Source organism: Athene noctua, chromosome 1 (assembly GCF_965140245.1).
Source record: "Athene noctua chromosome 1, bAthNoc1.hap1.1, whole genome shotgun sequence".
Taxonomy (NCBI): Eukaryota; Metazoa; Chordata; class Aves; order Strigiformes; family Strigidae; genus Athene; species Athene noctua.
This window is the reverse complement of record NC_134037.1, coordinates 84,402,043-84,419,951: the sequence shown is the minus strand read 5'-3', so window position 1 is coordinate 84,419,951 and position 17,909 is coordinate 84,402,043. Positions and strand designations below refer to the sequence as shown.

At 39.3% G+C, this 17,909-nt stretch overlaps 1 protein-coding gene across 1 annotated transcript in view; it reads left to right on the top strand.

Annotated features, from left to right (window-relative positions):
- The window catches only part of PCNX2 (pecanex 2), a 167,704-nt gene that overhangs the window by 32,519 nt on the left and 117,276 nt on the right, over positions 1-17,909 (top strand). The window contains exons 9-13 of the mRNA XM_074896744.1: positions 5,468-5,603; positions 8,795-8,937; positions 10,272-10,425; positions 10,523-10,555; positions 17,552-17,723. Coding sequence (XP_074752845.1) covers positions 5,468-5,603; positions 8,795-8,937; positions 10,272-10,425; positions 10,523-10,555; positions 17,552-17,723 — 638 coding nt within the window. The remainder of the gene's footprint in view (positions 1-5,467; positions 5,604-8,794; positions 8,938-10,271; positions 10,426-10,522; positions 10,556-17,551; positions 17,724-17,909) is intronic.

Below are 17,909 nucleotides of genomic sequence, written 5' to 3'. Positions count from 1 at the left end.
GAATACTGTATCACTAAAATATCTTTATATTTCTCAGCAAGGTGACCCGAATAACAAAGATCACCCACTGCTCTAGTGATAGCCTGCTGACTCTTAAAGGTTTCTTAAAGCTGCTTGGCAGGTCGTGCAGTTCTGCAGCTGAGCACATTTTGAAATGGTTGTGACAAATGCTATATAGTTCCTTTTGGGATTCAGTGATTTCAGATGAACTGGTCACCTAAGCATAGTGCTGCTTGAACATAGAAATGAGTGTGATGCGTGTACGTGGTAAAAACGGTAATGTTTGAATTATAATGAAGCCATTGATTTTTCTGAAAAGTACTTTTTACAAACTCAGTAATGTTTTCCTGCTTGCTTGCTAGGGACAGGAGGAAACCCTTGTGTTAGCTTGGTCAGTTAAAATCCTTTCCTATATTTGTAGGGGGTTTTAGCCCGCCTTTCACTCTCTGGACACAGGGCAGGGAGGCAAACTCGGGAGATGAGAGGGGAACCTGCTGCCACATGATGGCAGCAAAATCCTGCTCAGTACTAGGAGCTTCGATAGTCCTCCAGCTTTTGGGACTGTCTTCTCTTCCCCCACCCTTTCATAAGGAGAGCTAAAAGGGATGTTTTAAAAGTCTCTGGAGATAGTGGAACCGTGGGTGCTTTTAATAAATTCATTCTAGTAAAGCTGCATCTTCTCAAAACGCATCCTCTGGTTTATTAGCTATTACATGCTGTTTGTTTTAAAAGTTATTAGTACATTTATCTTTGCTCTGAAATGTAATAGGCTTACAAATTATCAATTTATATGCTTGTTATCAAAACAAAAAAAAAATCCGAGTACAGAGAAGTAAGGGTGTAATGCATTCTGAATTAATTTTATTCTTTCTGAAACTATTATTTTCTTACCAAAAGAAGTGAAGACTGCCTTCTCTTTTTCCATGTTTGATATGACTGGGTTTGTCACATCATTATCCAAATTTAATGCTGCTCTCACTTTTGCATATTTCAGTTTCCTTATCTATTTTCAGTTATTTTAGTTTTTTAAGTCTTGTTATTTTTTAGTAGTACAATTGGGGACTGTAAATCATCTGCTGCTTAGAAAGGCAGTATCCACAACTAGTGGATTTAATCTCCATCCTAAATTGTGCAATACTGTGGTCAGATTAATGCTGGCAGATTTGTAGTGGAGACCTGATGAGCATTGAGTAGAGATGTAGCAAGAGGCTTGTGTGATGAAGTGTAAAAGTTATTGGGACATGAAATGTCAGGGAGGCCATCTTAGGTGAGGGGCAGCAAAGCTGCTGAGGTGTGGTGGTGGTAAGACATAAGCAACAGCACTGAGAGACAGAGACACAGGCACCATTGGCAAGCTCTGAGCTGCTGCTGGTCCAGTACTTTCAGTGTCAGTTCAGATACCTGTGTTTGTACCACAAACTGACTGTTTTGAAAGGACACAAAAGTTAAGGGCATTTGGAATTCCTGCTATGTCATTAGCACTACCTGACTCCTGTACCAACTGGATTGCTTAGAGCTCGTTTCAGCAAGTACTTTGAACGCACCTCAGACCAATACCTCAGAAGTGATTGCTCGGTAAATGTACAGAAGGGGAGATCCCCAACTTGGAGCTTCACTCTGGCTCTTCTTCAAACATCACAGCCATAGCTGCTTTGACTTGAGTGGTGTTTTAGTGAGTATTGCAAATAGCTTTTAGCTGTATTATTATTGCTGTGGATATTTCTTACACACTGTTAAGCTTTGTAGAGACCCAGACAGCTGCCTGAAGCAATCTAGTGGGATCTTTCTGGCTTTAAGCGCATGAGGACCAAGAAGATGCTTTGTTATTGTGGCCGTTGTAATGTTGGTTACAAGGTTTCTTGTTCTTTCTCCTATATGCAGGTTAAAATGAAATTTAACCAAGACCTGCAAAACAACTTTATTAACGAGGAATTCTTTGTGGCATGCCTGTATAATAAGTTTACCTTGAGACATATTCAGACTCAAGGCTAGCTGATGCTTAACAAAGGGGATGACAGGCTGTGGCTTGGGCCAGATGGTCAGTGGTGTAAGGCAACTGTCACAGACTAATCAGAGAGGGAAAAAAACAATTTTTCCAGTGCTGTGTGGTTATACTAAAACATTCACAGTGTTGTATGATTGCTCAACTAGCTTATGTTGCTTATATTTACTCAGTGTTCTTACAAAACTGAATTATGAGCCAGAAAAAAATTACTGACTTTATAACCATTTACCGGTAGAGGGTGCTATGTATCTTTTGCATTTGATCAGCATAGGTTGTATGTTTATCAAAGATATTTTTAGTTAATAATTTATTATTCAGAATTTAGTTCAATTATACCTTTGCTTACATTAGCAGTGCAGTTTACTGTAGTAGATATTGATAACATTAATTTGATTCTGCAAATGGCCAGATTTTCTATTTAGCAAGATTCCATGTTACACTGTGATCAGGTCTGTTATAATGATTTTATGATTAGAGAGTGTTTACTCTTATTTATATATGGTAATAAATTTATGGAATCTAGTTTATAGGCTTACAGAAATACAAACACCACCATTGCACTGGTATTTGCTCTGTGTGATAACAATGTCATCTGATGAGACATACAGCTTCTAAGCAGTTGTACAAGCAATTCAGCATCAGGGGTAGCAAGTAAACATCAGAATGTTTGGAAAATAGGGATAAGGAAGAAAAAAACAGCAAACGAGATCTGAGGGGAACAGAAGAGGAGGAAAGAGTAAGAAGACACAGAGAGATATGACTGATGAATAAAAGGAGTAGGAGGCAGATGAAGGCCGGATGATGGCTTCTGATTTTGGAACTATTGTTTTGTTAACTCTGCCTTCCCAACTTCTCTGCCCTAATATCCTTTTCAGGCCTACAAAGTTTTTGAATTTTTCCCACAGTCAGTGTCCCAGCTGCTTGCAGACTCTTCTGCCAGTTGCTGATAGGGGGAACCATGAATTTTTTTCTGTAAACAGAAAATAGACTCTGAGCGCTCTTGGCTTTTTGGTTTTCTTCAAGTCTGATGGGAGATGATTTGATCTCTTAAGTTTATTCTTGGAAGAGTCTTATGAGTAAAAGAATTTTGATTTCTAAGAACTGATAGAGCTGAGTACCAGGGGAATATTTTGGCCTGCCTATCCTTCTGCCATTTCCATTCCTGGTAAAAGTGGGATAAAAGACATGGTCCAATCCAGAAATACTCTTGACTACACTTGGATTTTGTAGAAAAACAGGTAAAGAAGAAGAAAGATATTGGAGACTGACTCTTCATTTAGGAAGGAAGGCATGAGCAGCCATTGTTCTATACACCTGCTGTTTTACTGTGTCATGGTTTTGGGCAGGAATTCCTGGGGTAGTGTTCCTGCATACCCTGGGCCATGCTTGTCTTTTTCCTGCTGTGAACAGGGAGTCCCAGGGTTGCACCCACAATGAAAGGAATAGGACAGCTCATCCCAAAGAAACAAAAAAACCAACCAAACACAAAATCCATTGCTTGTTTTCAAGCTGGGCAAGGTCACCCTTCAGAATCTGCAAAAGGTGTGGCTGTCCTCTGTAGTCCTTATCTGTGAGAATCTTCCACCTGGGAGGTATGCCTCTAGCCTTCCTCCCCTTTCTACTTGCTTAAATCTGTTGATTGAGATCCAGGATCTTGGATCTGTTCCCGTCCCTTCTGTTCTCTTTTGTTAATGACCACTGACACGGTGCTAAAAAAGGAGATGTGCTCCCGCAAAGGAGATACCTTCTTCCAGAGGGTTGCCTTGTGGCTGGGACTTGGTTGGACCAAGTCCTCATTTCCTACTGTCCCCCAAAGGGAACATGACAGCTGTCCTGACTCTGTGGAGCAGATCATGCTTCTGACTGTAGTAGGAGGAGTGGGGAGTGCAGGGGAAGCCATTAAGGTCAGGAATGGGGGGCACCCTCTTTTCTACTCAGCTGATGGCTCTGCTGGAGTGGCAGATGGTGACTATCAGGTTTGGGATCCAAGCCTGATAGTAGTCAAGGCTTTGAAAAAACTAAACTGTCTGGCTGAGAGACCAGAGGGCTGATGGCTCCTCTGGTGACATCCCAAGGCTGCTGGTGTTCCTGTTGGTCCAGGCAGAGCTAGCAAGTCCTGGAGGGGAGAAGGAGAGAGTGAGTGTGTTTCAAGCTGTTGGTGTGACTGTTCAGCTCTGCTTCTAAGTAATCCAGACACTGAATCTTATCCCAGCGCAGTGCTAGCCACTTCAGTGTAAGGTAACAGCCAGTTATGTGCAGGACAGCCACAATTTTAAAGCCCCTTTTGTTGAGATTAACAAGGGTTTATGTGACAGGCTTGGGGAATTGGCGCCCAAAGACAAGGAAGGTTAACTAAAATTACTAAGGTGGCTTGGGGGCAAGCGTAGGGTATGCAAGATGAGAGTTTTATTCTTTGCCCTGCCACGGGCTTCCTGGCTGAATGTAGGCAGATTGCTCTAGTTTCTTCCTGCTCGTCTTTCCTTTATGGAAAATAGGAACGACAGGTATGAATACCTTGCATGAGCACTGAAGTGTTTTCACCTCATGCAGTTATGAAAGTAATAAGAGCCCAAGGCATGCATCCAGAGGCAGAGGGGTAATATGCTCAGAGCAGGGTGCCTGATATATAAACCCCATATGGAAGAGAATAAGCAAGAAGTATTCAAAATAGACCTTTTCTCCAGGTAACAATTACTTCATTTCAATATAGTTCTTGCTGAGACCCAGTCAGTCATGTCATGGTAGCAAACCATTTTTGCAATCCAACAGATATTGCTGCCATAAGTGCAGAAGATTTCCTGAAGTAAACCATTGAAGTGCTGTATCTACAACATAAAGCAGTAAACACCAGGTGGGGGAGGGAGAAATAGCATCTTGCTCAGGGCCCTCCCAGGGTGAATTTATGCTCAGTACGTGGGATACCTGAGCTAGCCTTATGTGAATTAGCCCATGTATTTTTGTCATCCTGCTAGGGCAGAAGGAAGTTCTTGTAGCGTGAATTCTCAGTAGGGTAAATTAGTACTCACTGAATTCAGTGCAGATGAGGCCAGACTAGTTTAGTACCTAAATGAGCTTGCTTGAAAGCTAATCCAGGATCTCTGCAGTAGCTACCCTTCAGTTTTGCTCTGTAAATATGCAGCTCTTGACCTGAATTATTGTCAGTGGACAGAAAAAGGCAATTCTGAAGTGTGATTTATTGTAAGCGTTCATCTCGGGATGAGAAAAATTATGGTAAAGAAGTATCTGTTTCTCTGCAGTGGATGCAGTAGATCATGTGTATCTAAATATGGGCATTAACTGCTTTGTGGGCCCGGGCTAGATTTCAGGTTTGGAGGTAGAAGGCTTCACGTCCTGTGAGCCAACCAGTAATGTAGTTACAGGCTTCTTCCTGAAATGTTTCAGAAATACTAGAAAAATACTGCTGCTTAAAACAGTATTTTTCTTTCTCCTGTCTGTGCACAGTGAAATACAGTTCAGCTCCTCTAGTACTACCACTTCAGAGAGCCAAGAACCATCTTCTGGAGATCAAGCACCGAGTGCACTTCAGCAGCAGCTCCTACTGATGGTGGCACGAAGGACCCTTTCAGAAAGCCCACGGGTACATTGTAATATCTCAGTTTCTAGCATTTTGATAAACTGCTTTATAAACAAATGCTGCAGGCTTGTTGCTGAGACAATTTTGTTGATTTTCTATACTACTTTGCCTGGTGTATTGCTCATGTGGGAGAAGATATATTTAATGTTGATGGATGCAATTCAGCTGCTTTCTGCTGACACCGAGTAGTGTCCTAGGGGAGTAGTTAAAGACTCCATCACCTAAAAAGTTGATCTTTTGTCTTCAGTCTTATGTCATTTGAAAGAAAGAAGACACAGCTGTTAGTATTTTGGACACACCACCAGATTTTAATAGTATGAAGTGTTTATTCCAGATTAGTTACTATCCTAAAGCCTCATGTCTAGTTTCCCTTTTCTGAATTGGGCAACCAGACTTCTGGATGTCTTGTTGTGGAATGTCAAAACCACCTCCTCAATGCAGCTGGTAAAAGAAAAAGGCCTTCGGAGTTGAGTTTGTATGGTAATATGTGGACATACTTGAACTTTACAGTGTCTGGGGTCTGTGACCAGTGGCTTAAGGCTGTAATCTGTTTTTACAATTCCTTTTTATAATAGCCTTAACCTTTTCTTTTCTCCCATGGCAAATTCTAGTTTGATATTTATGAATAACCTTAGAATGCCAGTTAATTATCTTTCATCTTAGATTTTGCACAGGAACTTAAAGCTAGAAGCAATTTGCATGAAGAAACTTTAAATTCAAGATCAGGAAATTATCCTGAATTGTGTATTTCAGATTTGGACAGACGCTTTCATCTAAAGACTCAGATGTTATCCAGATACTTATAATCCTGTAAACTGCCTGTAAATTAGAGAACAATTATTATGCCTGCCACCGCCCTCCTCCCCCCCCCCCCCCCCCCCCCATCCCACGGGAAAACTGCACCAATAAGAAGTATGATGCATTGCTCAAGATCGCATAGCAAGTTTGTAACAAGGCCAGGCAGTAATTTCAGAACTTCGTGTTTTCTGATTTTTTCTTAAACATGAAATTCTGAGCCTATGTAAGTCAGGAAAAGTTTTGTCATTGATTTCAAGGAAGCTAGGGTTTCAGACTGTCTCTGACACCATATAATTTTATGAGGTGAATTTTTGTAAGCCCTTTTTTTTTTGATAAGAGACACAATTAGACTTAGTGACTTGCTTAGGGCTAGTCATAGAGTTTCCCAAACACAGCTTCAAAATCTGACTCCAGCCCAAATACTGCAAGCCTCGTGTAATGGCCTTCATCCAAATGTTACAGTTCCTCAGGAGCCAAAATGTTCACTTACGCACTCAGTTAAATATGTCTTAAGCTGTTCCAAGAACTGAACAATCAGATCCTCAGGTGTTTTTAATGGACTCTTTGCCACCATTTTGATTTCTTTTTTGTTTAGTTATAGTGAGCAATTTAGATTAGATGACTTGAAGTTAACGATTGCAGTTGATTGTTTCACATGACTTTCTATTGGGAAATAGGACCCAAGAGAAACAAAACTGTGCCAGTATTAGCAAATGTAATATTTCAAAATATATTTTTTCTTTAAAAATGCCCCATCTTCATAATTAAGCGACTTTTTAAAGTGGTCGTAGTAGAAATATTAAAATTTGGAGTACCTAAACTACTTTTAGATTTTAAACTCAGTATGGGGAAGGGATTTCAATCAGTCCCACAGCTTTTAAATTACTTGGAATTGTTAATAAGTGAAAGAATACCAAATAGCCCAGCATCATCTTGCATGTGTGTACACTCAGAAACACGAGTGAGTTTCTGTCCTGTGCTGATAGAGGCTGAGCTACCCAGCATTGCATGGCTGTACACCTTAGTCAGTCAGAGGCATGAGGTAAAATGCATAAACTTCAATTTCTTTCTCTGAAGCTTAAGCTAGCCTGCTTTACTTCACATTTTTCAACAAACTGAGGATATCAATGAGTTGGTTCCCAGCTGACATGCAGCAATACATTGTCACATGTAAATTATGCATAAAATTTGCTTTCCTGGAAAGTGAAAATTAGAAATTATTCCAATAATCTGAGAGAAAATTGAACAATTCCTTTGTGCAGGTGGACAGGTTGTTTAAAAGTGTATTGCTAACAGTTACCATTCAAGATGATGATTAATGACTTCACACAGAAATCACATTCTCTGACTAGGGAAGTTAATATAACACAAATAATTCTAATGTAAACATTGCCTAGAGTTCCATAATAGGTATATTTGTTATCTTATGTTGATCTCTAACAATGAGGGAGATGGGGCAGACTAGAAGGAGGTTGAAAACCACTGGACTTTACTGTGATTACAAATCTCAAATTCTTCTTGAAAGCAAAATGATTTCCCCCCTCCCCCCCTCAATTATTAGTATACCTTGGAAAGAAATCACGACTTGAGTGGGGTTTTTCTGTTCTGTTGTCTAGCTTTGCAGTCTTGGCTGACGGTCTGTAGATAAGCCTCCCTCTCCACAAGTGTTGGTGAAGGAGTACAGGTGTAGCATTGAAGGAGATCTGAAACGCTGTAGTTCAGACAAGAAGAAAAGGCCTTAGAATATGATAAAAGCAATATCCAAAAGGTTGGATTTATGAATTGGATGGTAAGATTAGAGACTAGTGATGTTTGTGCTTTTTTTGCATTTTTTTTTTTCTTCTCTTGCTGTTCTTGGGGATGTGCACCTGATGTGGTATTAGAAGCATCTCAGGAAAGAAACAAAGCAGTATTCTGGAAGGACAGTTGATAAGTCACGTCTGTAGGCCTTAAAGCCTACTCGATTTTTCTGATTAAAAATGAGGATTTGTCTTACCATGTGGGGTTTTTTTTATAGCATTGGGCTGTGATTAGCCTGATGCATGGAAAAATCTTAAAAAAACCCAACTTTAGACAAGCACTGGGTTGGGTATAAAACAAAATTATTTTTTAAACTAATATTTAATATTTAAGTTTAAAGCATGTTATCACTGTTGAGCTCCACAACTGATGTAGCTTCTGTCCATCTGCAGTAAGTAAACGGGTGTGATATTTTTGTTTCTAATTTAAAATGAATAAAATAAATATGCTCCAACTATCCCTTTTAGAGAAAAAAAAAAAAAAACAAACAACTTAAAACTTCATGTAAATTTGGCATTTTAACACCTGTTTTGCTGACAGCCATATGTCAAATATGAAAGAGTTTTTGTGTATGTCTGGATTGTTTGTTTTTAAAGCAACCAAGCCAGGACCCTGAGGATTCTTCATGTTCTTCAGCACAACGGAAACTGAACAGGCACTTTTACAGGTTTATTATATTCCCTGGCAAATGGATTAAAGTCTGGTATGATCGTCTTACCTTGTTGGCATTGTTGGACAGGTAAGCTTTTTTAATGCAACTCTCTGTGGTGTTACAGTGGGTGGCTCCACATGTCCCTAGAGCAATGCTGACCACTAGAGAAGGAATTAGTGAACATTGTATTAGTGTCTTATATTCAGGTTGAGTAGACAGATGCATGTTTGCTTTAAGTTAAAGAAAATGTTTTTCTTCAGAGTTGATCTTGGTGGTTCTTGTTACCATTTGTCTTCAAGCAGAGGTTTTGATTCATGTGAGCACCAGGCCTGTAGAATAGTCTTTAATTTGACAATCAGCTGTTGGAACCAATAGTTCTGAGATTTCTGATGAGAATATCAGGTTTTTGTGCAAAAATACAGAAGTGGAAGAGTCCTAAGATATTGTAAACCAAGTACTCTGATCTTTTTAAAAAAAATAAAATTATGGTGTGATATTCAGGAGGAGATCTTTCAGCTGTTCCCTCTGTTCCAGTTCAGGTTTACTTGTTTAGAGAAAATTTCTTGTTTTGGCATCTCTCCTTTTTCTAGTCCCTCAGTTTCATTTGGCATTGACTCTGCAGGCAGTACCCTTTGCTATTATGCCTCATGTGGTAATCTACCGGACTACTAGGACCTTCAAACATGTTAGCCTACAAACCTAATGGCTGCTGGCTCTCCTGTCTCTGCTTTTGGGTGGGTGCTGTGCCATACATGTTGATACGGGGGGCTTCACGGCAGAAATTTCAGATGACAGTTTTATATGTTGCAGAAATCAGGCTATATAGTCAGGGAGCTTAGGTCCAGAGCAGATACGTATCTGTGGTGTCTTATCTGTCTGTTTCAATTGCATGGAAAGCATCTGCTGATAAATGCTTTTGTTATCGCCTGAATATTTTTTTATCTCAGCTTCTGTGTTCTGATAGATAAAACAAATAAAACATCAGGTGACGAATTTGGTCTTTCATCTAATTCTTTGTTGTTAGGCATTAATTTAATGAAAAAATATATGTCTTATTTCCTCATTTAAAAGTGTTTGGGTGTTGTTCTTTGTGGCTGTTTTCTTGTTGTGGTTTTGGTTGTGTTTTGTTTCTTTTAAATAAACATACTCTTGCCTACATTCAAATCAGCTCCATTGTGGAATTCTATTTGGGAAGTGAGATTGGAGAGTGCTGGACTTCAGTGCATATGCCTTTTTTTCTGCACATTTTTGTGAATAAGGTCTTTGGCGTGGGGGTGAAATACTGTTGAACATGGAAATGTAGTTTTGGGAGCAAAACCTCAGATCCAGCACTGACAGTTCATACCAGCTGCAGATGGACTTGCCTTGCTCTAATGAGTATATAACTAACTGTAATTTTCTTAACACTTTTGTTCATATAGGACAGAAGATATAAAGGAGAATGTATTTGCTGTCTTTCTAGTAGTTCTTGTTTCACTTCTTGGATTCCTGACTCTGAATCAGGGCTTCTGTAAAGATATCTGGGTTCTGTTGTTCTGTCTCGTGATGGCCAGCTGCCAGTATTCTCTCCTAAAGGTAGGACACAAGTTCATATGCAATTGCTGAATTTCTTGTAAATTCTATGAAGGCAAAATCCTGTAAGGAAACTTTTATTTTCTGTTTTGTTTTTTAGAGCGTTCAGCCTGATCCTGCTTCACCAATACATGTAAGTCTTGGCCAGTAGAACAAGTCTTTCTCCTTTATTTTCACTTGAGTTCAGTGAAACACAGGTGTAAGTAGTTTGCTGTTATAGGTGATTTATGAAAATGAGCAAGATGTCTATGATTTTGAGACTGTACTACGTTTAATTTTAAGCTGTTTGAATTTATCACTGATATTAGAAAAGTGCTTTTTCTTTAAGCTAAAATATACAGTAAAAACAAATGAATCTGGACTAGTTTGGATTATTTCCAGAGCTTAGTCACTGGTCAGTTGGGTCTTTAAATCCTTTTTTCTTTTTTTTTTGAGATTGGGGATTGATTTATATTTTTTTTTTAAATCTGGTATTGCAAATGTATTTCTCAAGAGTGTTATTAGCTCATCAAACGGCACAGGTGTTTTCCCTTTGTTATAATATGGCTACATTTTCTGTGCTTGTGTCCTGCAGAAATGGACAAATCTGTGTGTGAATGCAGACTGTAAGGATCTTTGCTGGTTGCTGTTTGTCTGTTGAGTATATCAGAGAAACTGAACTATGATGGTGACAACTGCCTTGCAAAGAACCAGTTCCTTACCCAAGTCTGTCCTCATAGGTTTAGAAGCATCATCCTACAACTGAAACCTGACCTCTCCACCTGTCACAGTGTATCAGCGTTTTTGATTTGAAGATTTTGGAAGCTCTTTCAGTGGTCGGGAGCTCCCTGAGTTGATTTTACACCTGCTGCTTAGTTGCTCATGTTTCTTATTTAGCACTTTGAACATTTTTGAGGACCCTCTATCTTCCCTTAGGGTTCAAAACCAGCATGTTAAAAACTGCAGGTCTGCTGGATCTTTTCTTTGGCAGGGAATAATTATTTTTGTCAGTTTAGAGGCTAGAAATACAGGCTGAACTTGAAAATGAGGTTACTTACAACTATACATTTATATTTTACAACTATACATTACAGCTACACATTTCACTGTGATGGATTTCAGAAGATTCTTACTTTCTTTTCCATGCCAGTTATTATGGACTGAACTTACGGTATTGTTGGTTATCATGCATTCATAGGAAATACCTGTCTGCATAGAAAGTAGGGAAGGCTAATAAACAGTAGCTTTCACAGTGTAGGGTAATATTTTCAATACATTAAAGAAATTTTCCAACTTCAGTGAAAGGTTAGGTTTTGTTGGGACTAAAATAATATTTGTCAGTTCAACTAGCACGTGTCTAGACATAACAATGTGAACTATAATCACATAGTTTGAACTTATCAGACATTAGTAATGTGTACATTTATTTAAAGTAGGTGGCAAATAATCAAAACTTCATTATAAACCTATTGTGCCCATATTTTTAATAGTATTAAAGACAAAGTAGCTAATGAAGTTTAAACAAAACGTTTTTTTGTGCAGAATCCACGTTTGCATTTCAGACTCCCACAGTACTCTTACACGTATCATTCACCATATTGTAGTCTGTAAGTCATGCAGCAGTGTACCAGAGTAACAATAGGTGTATTCCCATCTTCCATATGCTTTTCTAAAACTTTCAGGGATGTTTTCTTGCAGACTTTTTGGTGCACCGTGCAAACTCCAATGGAAATAAAATTTAGAGAGTTTTTCCACAGAGGGTTTTAAAGGTGGGAGGGATTATAGATCAAGTTAAAATAGAAGATTAGCTATTTCTACATTATATCTTTTTAAAGTCAATAGATATTCATAAAGGCTTGTTTGAGTTGGTAAGCACCACAAAAATAAGACAAGAATGCGAGAAAAGATACTCCATGTACTGTTTCATAATTCATGTGACTACATTAAAATTAGAGAGAATAACATCTCTTGATGTTAATGTAAGGATGCCGAACAGCAGAGGGATTAAAGAATGATCAGTACCATGTCCATGAATAAAAATGCAGATGGGATTTTTCAGTGTGAAACAAACCATCGTGAGCCACAGATTCGCACACTGAATTAATTTCTATTCTTGGATCCATGAGTAGCCGTGATGCCTTATGTTATCTGTGCCTGCCAAGGAGGTTCCAAACTTCTTCTCTATCTTTCACATGCAGACTTTGTTACTGTTTGATGTGACTGTGTCATCTCTAGCCTATACCATTTTGAAAGACTCTGCTTTAAAATATCATCCAGTGAATTCAGAAAACACAGTGCCTAGGGGTGCATAAGCTTTTGTTCTGAACTCTTTCTCAGCACCAGTGTATTCACTTCCTGGTGGTGAGGAAGAGCTGGCTGACTAACCCTATAAAGTCTGGTAGTCAGTTACTATTCTATTGAAGATAATCTTATTTCTTGTCCCACATACTACACTGTGACAGCTAGGCTCTCTGAGCTGAACACTATGTATTGTCTGTATACTGTCACTGTGGAAAGTGATGAGTTTCAGTATATAGAGAAGAACCAATCTTAGATAATGTTTTGAATTTTTATATTCATTTATACTCATTGAATTTTGATAATAGTTCTGGTTTGATTTGCTTTGGTGTTTAAGCTGGAACTTCCCAGGTTCTACAGCTAATTCTGGTTACTGACATTTACTGTAGCAGCAGGTTTAGTACTGCTGCCTGCTACAAGATAAGAGCCTTATTTTCCTGTCAGCCTGTCCTTTAGCCTTTCCAGTTCTGGTCTCTTTGGAGCTGGTGGCCTTTAAGTGCTGTTCACACAGTGGTACGTGGTTCTGGGATGGTAAAGTTTGGTAACAGCCTCGTCACTGGAGTGGTGGTGAGAAGAAAATCAAGTCCATCCCAAGTGTGAGTTGTATCAGTTTATTAATGGTAGAATATAAGGCAGGTGGCAGTGACTGCAGGGTATTAAATAGAGAGAACCTTGTCATGTATGTTTCAAGGTTTTAGATAAGTGTCTTTGACTGCAGAGCTTCTTGATGTTGGTTGGAAGTAGCAGCAGATTGGACAGTAAAGGCTGTGTCTGTAGTAAATGGCTATATAGAAGGATCATGAGAGCTTGTGTATAAGGTGTCATAAGACACCTGTATAGCTCAGAATCTAGATCAGGTTTACAAAGACATTTGAGCTTTGAAAGATTGCAGTCATGCTCTTAATAAAATTTACAGTATCACTCGCATAACTTCATTGTCTTGATCCCACTACCTGCCAAAGCAGATAGCAAACTCACTTGGGTAGCTACCATAGGCAGTTTCATAAATCCCATAAGGCACTCCAAAAGTATTTTTAATTTGTCCCTGTAAGCTCTTCTGTAGAACTGAGCACACACAATTTTCTTTTTATATAAAGCCTTCTGTCATCTTCCTCTTGCATGTGTGCACCCAAAAGCAAAAAAATCATTAGATCTCTTTGAAATTTGCCCGTCAAAAGTGCTATTTTACTAAATGGAAATGTTTGTGAAAGTATTCTAGCTGCTTTGAAAGTTTTAATATTTTTATCAAAATGTAAGAGGCACCAGTGCTGTGTTTGTAGAATGTGAATATGTTTCTGAACATATTCATGAGAAACATGGACCTGAAAAAGTCAGTGACATTTTTTGGCAGACTTAGGGGAAGGAAGAATTTTCACTGAAATTTTTATCAGTGGAGAAAAAAATGATTGTTCAACAAACGAGATGTAAAATATAAAAGGAATCTTGCTTCATTATTTAAATTCTTCTGAAGGAGAATGCAGAGTGAAGTAGTTTCACCCAGATAAAATCAGTTTTTCATGTAAAAATTTGATGAGTCTGTCTAGTAGAACAAAATCAGCCCTTAATATCTAAAATACCTTGTTAGTAAGTTGCACTGCCTCATGTCCATTTTGATGAAGGGCTGACTAGCTTGGCCCTCAAGCACAAGAGAGCTTCAGCCCCCCCCCTTTTTTTTTTGTCTGTTTCTAAAACCTTGAAAAGAGAAAATGTAATGTTCGTGCCCTGGCTGTGGCTTTCAGGAGGTGATGCACTGTCCCAACGATCTTTTCTCTCCTAAAGTTGTCCACTGTTGGCTTCAGACCAGTCCTGTCCTGAATAATCTCCCCCACACAAAGGATGTAAATGACAATGAAATACAGCACTAACACTCACAGCAGTTCCTCTTTCTTGTGTTGCCTGTTCCCTAGGTGTGGGGACTAGAGTATTTGTTGTGCTGTGGGAAGCTCATTTAGCTTGAGTGCATCCCAAGCAGTGGGACAACTGTTTAGCCAATGTCCTTCTGAGTGTGTTGATGCTGCATTGCTTTGCTCTTGTTGATCTAATATTAGGCAAGATTTCCTTTTCAGGGTTCTGTCCCATTCCCCACTACCACCTGAAAAATAAGGAAGGTGGTATTTGCAGACTGTTCAGACAGCCTTTGAAAGCTGCTTCCTCAGTCCTAACTAGCATTATTGTTGTTAGCATGGTAAGAGTGATTTATTTAGAACAGAATAGACTATTGTTGGAAGGACCTACAATGATCATCTAGTCCAACTGCCCGACCAAGTTAAAGCATGTTGTTAAGGGCATTGTTGAAATGCCTTTTCAACACTTGATAGGCTTGGGGCATCAACCACATCTCTAGGAAGCCTGTTTACAGTGTTTGATCACCCTCTTGGTAAAGAAATACTTCCTAATGTCCAGTCTAAATCTCCTCAAATGCAGCTTTAAACCGTTCCCACACATCCTGTCACTGGATACCAGGGAGAAGAGATCAGCACCTCTCTCTCCACTTCCCCTCCTCACAAAGCTGCAGAGAGCAATGAAGTTGCTCCCCAGCTGCCTCCTCTCCAAACTAGACAAGCCCAAAGTCCTTAGCCGTTCCTTGTAGGACATTCCTTCCAGCCTTTCACCAGCTTTGTTGCCCTCCTGGACACATTCAAGGATTTTAACATCTTTCTTAAATTGTGCGGCCCAGAACTGTGTGAGTACTGGAGGCGAGGCCGCACCAGCGCTGAACACAGCGGGACAGTCGCCTCTTTTGCCGGGCTGGTTATGCTGTTTGATGCACCCCGGGATGCGGTTTGCCCTCTTGCTGCCAGGGCACACTGCACTGTGCCGACCAGCACCCCCAGATCCCTTTCTGCAGGGCGGCTCTCCAGCCACTCCTCTCCCAGTTTATAATTGTGCCTGGTGTGACAGAATCTGGTATTTCAGCGGGTTAAATTTCATCCCATTAATCGTTGCCCAATGCTCCGGTCTATGCAGATCCCTCTGCAAGGCCTCCTGTCCCTCAAGAGAGCCAACAGCACCTCCCAGTTTGGTATCACCAGCAAACTTGCTAATGGTGCATTCAGCTCCTGCATCCAGGTTGTTGATAAATGTATTGAACAGAACTGGCCCTAGAATAGAGCCCTGAGGAACAGCGCTGGTGACTGGTCACCAGCTGGGTATAGCCTCATTCACTACAACCCTTTGAGCTCTGCCCTTCAGCCAGTTCCTCACCCAGCACACTGTGAACTACTTTAGAAGTAAGACTTAAATATACAATGTAAACCTTAATGAGTATGTTAACATTCTGCTTGGAACTGAAAGGTGTGTAGAGCTAAACTTCTGGACTTCTAATCATCAACTCTGTTTTACCCAACTGCCTTCAAATAATTACCATGCAAAGATAAAACCTGGGTTCTGTAATTCAAGAGGTGAGACAAGAATGTAACATAATGATAAAATTAGACTTTGGTCTAGAGTGTGCATCAGAATGTAAATCATTAAGCAATTGTTTAGGTGCAATATTTACTGGTTTCTTCTCCTAAGGCACAGCTTGTATTTCAAGTAAATGAACCGAAGTTTAAAAACAGCCAGAAAGTAATACTTTAAGTGAATTTTTTTCAAGTCAGATTTCTATCTTTCTAATTCTCCTTTTTTTTTTTTAATAGGACAAATGCCCATTAAAAAAATCAAAAGTCGTTAGTAAAATTGAAACTGATTAAACAGCTATAATTTGTCAGTCTGACTTGATTCATATTCTGTGGATGTGAGATGCAATATAAGCCTGCTAGTTCCCTGCAATCTGCCACTTTGTTATCTGACTGATCCCTAAAGAGAGTACAGATCAGTTAATAGCAATGTTAACATATGAGCTTGGCTGGCAGCCAAACAAATATGGCTGCTGTTTCAAATCAGTAAGTAGACTCAAAAAAGAAATTATCTTTTATTATACTCACTTAAATCACATTTTACAAATAACAGTTTTACAGCAGCTTTATGCAAGACAAACTTGAATCCTTGTCACTTTGCTCCTGGCTTTTCACACTCAATGAATCTCAACTCACTAGCATTTAAAATGTCTTATTTACCCTTAAGCTTGCTACCAGAACTATTAAAATTTCTCTTAAGCATCTGTTATTCTCCCTGGCCCACAGCCCCACAGCAATGTTGTGTAGGATTAGTGCGAATCAATCATGTGAGATGTGTGTGAAAGACACGATAAGGATCCCTCCAAATATTAATTCCTTTGGATCATCATTTTAAAGTGTTACATGAGAGACCAGAAACTGCTGATGAGAGTCACCCTCTCCAGGAGGGACACTGATTTGCTGTCAAGTAGGTCAAATCAACAACAAAAAATTGAATTGTATTGGTGCAAAACATCAATCTCCATGCCCCACACTGCACCTAGGAGGTGCTTTGCTATTTTTTTACTTCCTAAGATGCAATTAAAAAATAATTTTCTATTTCATAAAGTAAAAGAAAAAAAAAGCACCAACCTACCCGAAGCAGACATTCATTAAAATAAAAGTAATATAGAAAAAAAATCTTTCTCTGTTGAAAAGAAAGGTTCAGACAGATTGAGTGGTTTTTCTCCACAGAAAATGGTGACTTGTACAATTAGTGTGTTTTGAAAGGTCCAGAGGTTAGATTTTTTCAAAAACAAATGATTGCTGGAGTTAGTCTTAACTGCTTTTTGTGCCTTTTGAAACTCTCCTCTGGAGAAGATAAAATACCTTGTAACATCTTTATTATTAATTAGTATGTATAAATCATTAAAATATTTTGTCTAGCTCCTGACCCCTCTCCAGTTTAATGCAGTGCACACAGTAGGAGAATGAATACAAAATTCAAATGCTTTTTCTTTTTCTTTTTTTCCCAGGGGCACAATAAAATCATAACCTACAGCAGACCTGTGTATTTTTGTATATTGTGTGGCCTTATTTTGCTGCTAGATGCTGGATCTAAAGACACAAATCCTCCAGTTTATACAATGTACGGCTTGAAGCTCTTTTCGCCTACATCTCTCCAGTCAGCCAGAGACCATGTAATAGGTGAGTCAATATTTTTCCTAGGACTGTAAAAATGAATTAAGTATTAGCCAGGGAAGTCTGTTTTCCCATGTTGGCCATCAAACGCATGTTATGGAGGCACAACTCTAAGTCAAATTGATAGAAACATTTGGAATGACTTAAGACAGGTGTGGGGGGGCGGGGGGCATCTGGCAACCTTCCCTCATG